The sequence below is a fragment of the Wasmannia auropunctata genome, unplaced genomic scaffold (assembly GCF_000956235.1).
Source record: "Wasmannia auropunctata unplaced genomic scaffold, wasmannia.A_1.0 LD336092.1, whole genome shotgun sequence".
Taxonomy (NCBI): domain Eukaryota; kingdom Metazoa; phylum Arthropoda; class Insecta; order Hymenoptera; family Formicidae; genus Wasmannia; species Wasmannia auropunctata.
Genome location: NW_012026798.1, coordinates 3113780 through 3124513, shown reverse-complemented (window position 1 = coordinate 3124513; position 10734 = coordinate 3113780). Strand labels below are relative to the sequence as shown.

The window sequence follows — 10734 nt, the reverse complement described above, 5'->3', positions numbered from 1 at the left end:
TCGGGCGGTGGTGGTGGGCAAAGCGTAGATGTGGAAGGGTGAAGGGGATGCGAGACGCACGCACACTGACACAGGGACGAACACACAGACACACACGAGGAAGGATGGACAAACGGGTGGTCGCGGTTAGCGACACCCATGCGAGGCCTGAAAGCAAGGGCAAAGATGGCCGACGTGCATGAGATTAGGGGCGCAAGCGTAACCGCGCGAGGCTCCGCCCCTGTTCGGCAAAGCTCTACGTTTTGCTGGCTGATACCAAGCTCACCCCCTTTGCCTCTCCCTCCCGTGCACGAGCGCAAACCCTCTCGTCGTGGGCAAGCGCCACGCTGCCGCATCGTCCAGGACCACCAACCCCCGCTGTAGCCCCACCAGCACCACGTACACGGACAGCGGCGGCTCCTGCCATCCCCCTGGAAGAGTTCATCCGCGTAGCGCTTCTCGCCAGCCAGTCAGCGCCAAAAAGTGCACAGCTTCGGGACAAGAGTCCGCGTCCCTACCCTTGCGCGTAACCTTTAACCCTTGTATATGGCATTGACGAGCCGATGCTTCGTCCCTTTCCCTCCGCCGGTGTCACCCCGGGAATCTCGTGGGACCCGAAGAGTCTAGTGACTTCATCGCTCGGTGGATCGTCTCAAACCGGGAATCCCCGGCTCTCCTTTGGCGGGAACGTTGAAGCCCTGTAGGGTGGACCCTGGTGAACGTCGAGTGAAGTGTCTGGTAGCGGTGCAATCGATCTCTGCGGTTCGCGCGAGAAAGAAAGGTGATCGTTGTCCATCGGTAACGGGTGCTTCTTCTGGAGTTTGACTGTGTGCTTTCATGCGGAACGGTCAGTTCCGTCAGTGTTCAATCGTAAACTGATGACGATCGAGATGCGGAGTCGCCGGTCTCCAACGTTCTCCGTCGCTACAGAGAAGGACTGATCTCTCTCTCTTTCTCTCTCCCTCTCGGCCGAGACCGATAAGTGAGTGTGCATCGTGCAAGGTGCCCTGAGATCCCTCTGCAGAGATCGGGTGCGTGTCGGTCTCAACGGATTCGACTGGACGTGTGGCTCGCGCGACTCATCCGTCGATTCGGCACGGTGAAAAGGTGAAAAACGTAAAACTCTCCCTTTGAAGTCACGCCTTCGACACCCGGACAATTTGATCACACACAGATGCGAATGCGTCTTGGAGCCAAGAAGCGCAGCCGTCGCTGCTGGTGTCACGCTTACCGTTCCGTCTGAGGGGGTGGCCGATTCGGGAATTGAATTCGCGGACCCCTAAGCCGGGACAGGCTTAGCGGCACGCAGAATGATGTACTCGCCGGACAAGATGATGGGAAGCAAGGGACTCCACGGGGCACCGATCACCGCCCCGGGGTGCTTTCCCTCGGGGAGATACTCGCCGCCGCCTTATCGCGCCGCGCCGGATCCGATGCCGCCGCCACCGAGGCGATGTATGCCCAATTCTACGGTAAGTCAAAATTATACTAATCACATGCTTTCTACTAGATATTTTCGTCTCCCTGCACTCATCTCGTCTGACAGCCCTTTGAGAGTTATTGCGCAACTTTACGCGAGAGTCTTCGATTTATATACCTCGGATTCCGACGTTGTCTGACATCGCCGCGATTTAATAACGAATGAATTATAGTACATTCACATTCGACGGGACGGTTTCCTCCACACGGAAAGAACGATTTTGTTGAAAGAACGAAAAATTTTGCTAAATACAGATCTGAAAATTTCTGTTAAATCATCAAAATAATTTGTTGGAACGTTAAAACTGGTAAGCATTGCTATAAAACAGTTTGATATTTTAGCAATCATTTTGACTCTCGCACAAAATTATTTTCAGATATATGCGGATTCAGCAAAATTGTTCTTTCCGTGTATACAATTATATATTTTTTGTTTTTTCTTTTTATATCGTACTAGAAATACAAGTATTTTAATAAAGGGGCCGGAATGTATATCATTAAGTAGAGACAATTCTGACACAAAAATCTTTTTATACATGTATATTTGTACACAGCAACAGATGTAAAAATAAAATCTTTAAAACTTCGTAGTAGGCGCGTTAATCTAACGCGATTGTCATATTATAGCGTCCTGGTACAAGTGATAAATAAAATAATAGATGGTCGAATACAACTTACTGGACATTTCTTCAGTCTTATAAGTTTCTTAGTAATCGCATTACATGAAACGTTTCATGAATATTCTAATGTATTCCGTAATAGATGAGGTTTAGCTTCATTCATCGATTGTGTCTTCTGCTTCGACGAAGAGACCAGTAAATCAAATCAAGATTTTATCTAAGAAAGTACGTATCATCGGGTTACCTGCCTCTAAAATTTTTAACAATACCGCAACAAGATTTGTCAAGCAAGTTAAAAGTGCTACCATTTTTTTTTCTCACTCTTATCAATTCAATTACCTGTAGTGAAAATAAATATTTAAATAATACTGACCGCAAAAGTCAACAAAATTGAATTGTTCCACGTGCGAATTAATTTATAATAATCACCAAGTCACGATATTTACGCGAATTAAAGATATATAATTTGTCTGATTTTTTTAAGAGTTAAAAAATCGTCGCAAGCTCATTAATGACGTCAAAGAATCTCAAAAGAAGTCGATAGTCCTTTCATCCAAATTTGAATGGAAAATTCGTTTGTTAATCTGTACGTCAAAAAGTGTTTCCTGTATCGCATATTAATTGATATCAACGCGGCTGAAGGCGGAAAGTCGGCCAATATTATCTAGCGCTTCTAAAATACAGCGTGCAATGTACATTTTAGATTTTAACTCGTTCTATACGTATCGTACACTCGAATGCGACGCATTCGAATTGTATTCGTGATTACATGTATTATTTATTGCGCATGCAATATTACACGTGTTATTGTGAGACTGATACGCAATTTGTTTGCGGTTATTTGAAACACGCTTGAAAATGATGAACCGGGTAAACGTAAGAATACAAAACTACCGGAACATTTAAAGAGGGTGGCGAGGCGATGCCGCTGAAATTTCTCCTCATTCGTTTTCATTGCCCGACACTTGACCGCGTCGGCATGCTGTGTACTCATATTTTTCGCACTTACTGCGGTGACATGTATAGACACACTCAATTTTAGTGCGAATATATCTATAAATATAACTGCGGGGGGAGGGGGGAGGAGGGAAAGGGGAAGAGGAGGGGAGGGGAGAATATCAAGAATACATACGAACTCATGTTTCTTTTTATATATTCATGGAAAGATCAATATTTCTTCCAAGTTGCGTCTATATTTATAAATCATCGCCTTTCTAATGAAGTCTGGATCCGTTTCTTCAGAATAGCATTTAGCTAATGAAATAGATGATCCTAAGGAGAACCTCTTTTTATTAGTTTTACATTCTAGCAGCAAGTCCAAAGATGATGAAGCAAATCCGCCAAAAATTCTATTGTTTCTATTGTTATTAAATTCTTTAAAATTAGTTTATATATAACGCTCATTGAAAATTGTATAAAAAAATATAAATGACAAGTTATATTATTGTATTTTACCGGTAATAACGGTATCGTAAGTATAGATACAGTATTCAGAAAATTTATATCAAAATATACATATTTCGCAAGAAATAAGTACGAACGAAAGTGATAATGACATTTAGAAATTACTATTATTTTTTAAATAAATTGTTGACAATAATAATTTTATATTTAGCGTATATTTATAATTGTGTAAAACGAATTTTATAAAACAAATATGTACTATGAGTGAAGATTCTAAAAATTCCAAACTATATAAATATTTTAAAAGATTATTTTTATATATATGGCGAGTGATTCTGTTTTTGGATTTGAAATATTTAAATATCTGAAGATTTTTATAATTTCTTTTATGATAATTAAAAAACAATTGACCGATATAAAAGATTGGCGATGGGCGGTTCCAGAATTTTCGACAATCAAATAATCGTGAATGATATTATATTTCCCTTAGCATAAACTAGCTAAAAATAAAATAGAATATTTTTATCAAAAATACTTAAATATTGATCAGAAAATATGTAAAATATCTACGCAATTTTCAGTGCATCGGAGAATAGTAGTCTAACACGTTTCGCTTACTCTGTATATATAAAAATGCTATTTTAAACAGAAATTTTAAAAATCGTTGATTCTGAACAAATCTGATTAGAAAATCATAAATAAGTATAATTTGCTTATCAATATTAATATGTATAATTGAATTTCATTTCAATAAAGAATTAAAAAAAAGACTAATGTAAGGTCATGTTTATAATTTTACCAAAGAAAACTAATTAACTCAGTACATAACTGATTTAGAGGAAATATCGCTAATACCGTCACCACTTTGTTTTTGGACTATATTTCTAAAACAACAACTAAAAATAAAACTTTGAAACCAACTAGAAAGTGTCTTCTATCAGATAATATATCAGTTTTCGTAATACTATTTGAAATTTTGCAATATTTAGCATTTTCGTAAGATAAGCAAAAATAAGCGTCTGACAAAAAATAAGACCCAAAACCGTCAAAAATAAGAAAAAGAAATATAAGGAAGAGATAAATGTAAATAAAACAGTTTTAGGGCACTATAAATATGTAAAAAACAATCTAATATTAACAATTATATATCCAATATTATTTAAACTACACAATTTGCAAAAGAAAATTGTAAGTGTTAATTTCGCGTATGTAGAATTTGTTTTTAGCTAATTTTGTGTAGAAACAAGTCACAAATATATAAATTATGGTTCTTATTTTTTTAATTACCTAAACAAATCACGTCTTTATTAGTATTAATACATTTAATTTCCGAGAGATAAGTGGTGGCGTCTCTTTAGGATCCAGCTTTATCACTTATCGCTTACGTGAATCAGTGGTAAAAAAAAAACGAGACTTGATTGTAAGAAAAAAAGGACCGACAATACAGTGACAATACATGTATATTTTTCAGTTAGCAAACTTAAAACATACAAGCTTAATTTCTACTTTTAAGCTTGAAAAATTCTTTCACTTTTTTTTCATATGTAGAGCAAACTCGGATAATTATGTCAATCTTTTTCTGATGAGTTTGTCTCCAATTAAGCCAATCGAACGACTGAATATCATAATTAAATTTAAACAATTATTTGCGCCGAATACCATTGCAAATATAACAATCAATTGCAGCGATCTGACTGCGCTAAATTGCATTACCGCGAGTTGTCGTAGAAACGCAGCTTCGGTCGATGCAAAAGTGAAATTGGTCGGGGGAAATATCTGTAGCGATAGAATTTGTGTCCGGCGAGAAGCGTTCAATAAAAATAACTTTCGATTCGCGATGCAGTTAAAATTAAACGTCTCAAGGTTTCATTTAAATCATATTCCACGGCTTGCCGAAGCGCTGCATTTAGAGCATGCGGCACGTATAAGGTATCGAGCGATATGTTTTTCTATCAAGGTCGAACGAAATATCATTAAGCGAATCGTTTGCGAATCGTATATACGGCAGTTGTATTGTCCAGAGGTTTTTGGGTCGTGCAGCGACGAGAAGAATCTAAATGTACGTGCATTCGAAAAAGCCCCCCCCCCCCCGTCTTATGTAAGAATTACATTAAAAATAAATGAAAGGGGAGAAATTTTTGATATTATAACGACGAGGATTAAACCGCTCGAGTAAAGTCTAGGATCTGAGCGGATATCGATTATTTTAATGTCTTACGACCCCCACGGCGAGTTTACTTAGTTGTGAATATGCCGCTAACTTTACCTTACGCTGTTAGCCCTCATAAATTTAATAAGATATAGAGACATGAAAGCCATTCGTCACCATTTTTAATGTATGTAGAATAATTGACGCAATCTTAGAAAAAGTAAAGGATAGAGCTTACATGAGACAAGCTCAGGTCTTTAAAAATATAGACGCTTTACGGACCGCATTAATGTTTCAAACTCAAAATCAAATTTATCTTACCTTTGCCTTCCTCTTCGATTGTAAATTCTTGGAACAGTGGCCTGTTGTGTGTTACTTCTTGTCGCTTTCTAACTTCAATATGAATCCCCCCCGGCTTCAGCAGAGGATTTATTGAAATCACACCTTTTTCCAAACGTTTAGCAAAGTGAGTTAATCCTGACATGCAATTTCGAGATGTCGCTATTTACAAGTTACGCAAAAAAATGTATGATAATTACATTATAATCTAATATTATTAAATAAGCGTAAAATGAATTTTACATTTATAATTTCCAGTAAGAGCGATCTAATCATGCCGTTTTTTTACTGTTTGACTTGTCAAGGAAAGAAAAGAGGGGAAAGAAAGAGCATCGATCCTATTTATCTCGTCGATTCAACTCATCCAATTTTACGGTAATACTCATAATACTAATAAAGACCGCGAGACTGGCAGATATCTAAACGGAATCAATCACAGTTGAGCCAGGTTTTCTTCCTCCGTTCCTTCCATTCCTCCAGCCTCCTTCGCTCTCGTCTCCCTCGTTCTTCTTGTCCTTCACTTTTCCGATCCCTCGGAGAGGTTTGTCCGAGTGCGGGCGGAGGTCGAAACCAAAACCATATCGAACGACCGAAGCCGAAGCGTCGGCGGTGCTCCCTCCACCCCCCCCTCCCCGCCTCCCCCGTAGCTTCGTCGCGGCGTCGGTGCGATGCGTTCCCTGGGCTACATCGCGGGCTCCGCAGTCTTTAGTTTATTCATGTGACGTAATAGGATAAAAACCGTCGCTACGAGCTGAGTGCCTAGATGAGATTACAGCCGTACTGTTACGCCCGGTAACGCGAATCCGATGTAATCGCCCCTTCCTTTGATTTTTCTGTTCAGTTCTCCCGATAACGCGCGAGAGGTGGCTCGCCGCCCGCTCGGAACGCATCCCGGCGCGCGGCGTACTTATACCATCACCCCTTCGTCATCCCCCTTCCCCGTCTCTCTCTCTCTCTCTCTTTCTCCTATCGTTTCCCTTGCATTTCACTCGCATACTAATGCTTTATCGCCCTCTTTCTTCTGAATACGATCTTCTAAGTGCGGATCGGACACGACCGTAATACTGTGATCAAGCCGTCGATTCCGAACCGGAAACACCCACGCACGAAACAATTTTGGCACATTCCTTCACGCGCTATATTTAGCCGGACAGGGAAAGAGGAATAGGAATAGGAAATATTGATGTAGGAGGGAGTCTGGTTTACCTGAAAAATTAGGTGAATTTTGGAATTTTTTTTAGAAAACTATACAACCAATCTTTTTGAACTTTATAGGGTAATTTCTTATATTATTGAACTAACAAGAAAATATTTTTTTGCCAGAAAAAAGTATTTATTGTGCAAGTAATGATAACTTTTTATTCGGCGCGTCGGCGGGCGGCGTGCAATGTAGCGTCGCTTGTATTTGTCTGAAATAAAAAATCCAAAAAGATTGTTGTTTGTTAAGAGTTTACGCATTAATTGAACCCATTTTTAAAGAAAATAATGCGAAATTGTAAAAATCGCGACACTTGGAAAAAAAGGTAGCGATTTTGGCAAAAAATTTTTCGTGTTTATTATGCAATACAAATTATTTAATTAAATAATATTATTATAAACTGTGGTTCAAGTTATTGGGGAAGTATTTGTGCAGATGTGTGCAAAGACCCAAGTCAATCGGATGAATAGTTTTTGAGTTACCTTGCACGCCGCCAAACACCATCACCGCCGATTAAATGTTATTATTACTTGCATAATAAATACTTTTTTCTGACAAAAAATATTTTATTGTTAGTTCAAAAGTATAAGAAATTACCTTATAAAGTTCAAAAGGATTGGTTGAATAGTTTCTTAAAAAAAAAATTCCAAAAGAGTCACCTAATTTTTCACCGTGCTAAAATTCTGCTAAACCAGACTCTCCCTTTAATAATAAATATGGGTTGAAGAAGGATTGTCTTAAATCGACGATGATCTGATTTACCTATTCGTCTAAGAAGATGACGTTAGACTCTCTATCGATTTATAATTTGTCACTGTACTATAAGTTATCACTCATTTATTTAAACTCTGTCTTTTTAAGTTTTATATAAATAAAACTGTGATATGGTCAGATGTATTATTTTTCACAGTTATCGCACGTACTTTGAGATCAGTCCTAAAACGTGCCCGATCTTCAATATAAATATGAATACGTTATATGATGTGCCAAAATCCAGACAAACACATTAAATTAAAGCAGCTAATATTACATTGAGATCAATTCAAAGGGAGAAAATTCGAATGTGGGTTTATCGCTTCACAAATGTCGCAAACTTTTTCAGAAACGATTCGCTGACGAAATGGCAACGATCGATCGGTGATTACTGGTCATTCGGGGTGTATATTTATTTTGATGCCGCGCAAGCGCGCAAAGCGAGCGGATGTTCGCGGTTAAAAGAAGGTATATCGATGAAGGTCGGTCGTTAATTGTCTATCGCTATTAATTGTCTATGAGCATCAGGCGTGGTTTTCACCTACGGTGTTAATTATCTATGATAATTAATACAGGGACCCATTACGTATTCATCGGCTTGATGGTAATTATTCACGCTCCGTTGGACGTTACTTTGCATGTTTTCTGGCTGACGAACCTTTCATCTGGGTGGCGTATTAACGATCCGGCTTAATAAACGCAGCTACTCTTTTTACACGTCATTAATCTTTTAATTTCGCCTCTCGCCGCAATGCAGTCGAACTTTGATATCAAACATTTGGATGCTGCGTATGAATTATTCATTGCGCGACCATGTCGCGCGGTGGCAGGTGAGCGATGCCCGCTTTATAACGACCTAATTTTTCTTAAAACGTCGTGCAGAAAGATGATAGTACGTTCGACAAAGTCTTACCGTACTATTCTATTCTTTTCTGTCGAAAGATAAAAGTGGATATAAATGTGTTTGGTATAATATATTTAATTACGCGATAAAAATGTTTTAATAAATTATGTATGTTATCATATAATTTATTAGAAAAATTTCTTCAATTCAGAGTTTGCAGAGTTTTTTATCCACTTACATTCATTCATTCATTCGCTTATTTTTGCTTTTACGTCTATTTTATTTTACTGATCTTTTAATAAAAAGAAAAATTTATGAACATGATTAAGTTCAAATCTAAGAAATATTGATTTTATAAAACAAAAAAATATATGTATACAAAAAATATTTAATATTATAGACCTGAATTATAATAAAGCCAAATATTACCGTCTATACAACTAATGCGTTTAAGTTTTATTCCATTTTGTACCTTTTCATAAACAATTGGATTATTCCTTAATACCTTATTTCAACTTATTGTTAGACTTTCTTACATCTTCTTATTTCAACTTAATCAGTACGATCTCACGCTGACCAAGTCCTGCAATATATATAAGATTTTTACTTTGTTCACAGTAATTCAGCTAGTAAAATATAAGTTACAAAAAAAAATTCGATTAAGCTGCGGCAGCCTATATTGAAATTATGCTTCAAGTCATTCAGTTGAATCTCCAGTGTAAAATAGTATAAAATCATATTAGGTATCTCGATGGAAAGAAAAGAAATTAAAATTTAATTTGACTAATATACATATGATATATACGCAACAATATATGCATAAAAGGTTAAAGCATATGTTATAATATTCTTTTTCCAACTTTTATTTTGATTTTCGCTTTCTCTCTCTCTCTCTCTCTCTTTCTCTCTCTGTCTCTTTCTTACACTTTTTAATATTATTAAAAGAAAAATATGCAGAAAATCGAGATGAAAATTAATAATAGCGATATTAATATTCCTATTAATATCATTATTTTGATACCAAATTATTATCTGTAGAAAATCGCTATTAAATCAGTGAGTATACCGGTATCACAATAATTTACTGTCCATAGATATTATTATTCAGATACGTACAGTAGGAGCTAATAGCGAAAACGAAAAATATAATTGCAATTTCATAGACCAGCGTTCTAAAGAAACATTCACATATAAGCAACAATTAATTTTATTAATTTTATTTTTAAACATAGTAGAAAGAGAGAGAGAGGAGGAAGAGAGACAGTTTTAATTTACTATAATATCAAACCTAGAAAATTTGGTTTTTTTATTTTTCTATTCTACTTAAACCAAAAATGTGCCTTACAGCTTATACATTTATTTGAAAGAATAAGAGTTTAAACTTTTCAAACACACACATTAACATTTTATATTAAATAAATATTTAAAGAAACGTCGGATTTGCATGAGTGAATGGATAATTGCACGCTACCAATTTCTCTTGGAAACTGCAGCACGGAAAAGGCAGCGACAGGCGATAAACATCACGCGAAGAGCCGCGGCCAGTAGCGATTATCGATTGGTCTTCTATATTCGGCATGTCATTATCAATTAACCATTGAAAGTAAAAGCTCTTTTGCTATCGGAGCAGTGTGTTGCACATCGCAAAATCGCCAGACAGTAGTTATCTTTTAATTACAATTAAAAAGTCTTTAATTGTGTATATTATTATTTGTACAGAAAAATGTTAAAATGTTATCTTTCGGCAGAATTTAACATGCAGGTTGATCTATATACATATTCATTTTATTAAGGATGTTTAATACGTACAATAGTAGCAAAAAGTTAAAGGACTGATTTTGACGAATATGCTCTTCTCATATAGTTTGAGTAATAAGGATTGTGCAGAATGTTCTCATTTATTCAGAACTAGAGCACAGAAATGCTGCTGTTGCTTTTTTCCTGAGAATTTTCGAATTCTATGGCCAAA

The 10734-nt window shown here is 37.0% G+C and overlaps 1 protein-coding gene across 1 annotated transcript in view; it reads left to right on the top strand.

Moving 5' to 3' along the window:
• Window positions 1–1289: 1289 nt before the first annotated feature.
• The window catches only part of LOC105463028 (inhibitory POU protein), a 63922-nt gene continuing 54477 nt past the window's right edge, over window positions 1290–10734 (top strand). Inside the window, exon 1 of the mRNA XM_011710034.1 lies at window positions 1290–1451. Within this exon, the coding sequence (XP_011708336.1) occupies window positions 1290–1451 (162 nt within the window). The remainder of the gene's footprint in view (window positions 1452–10734) is intronic.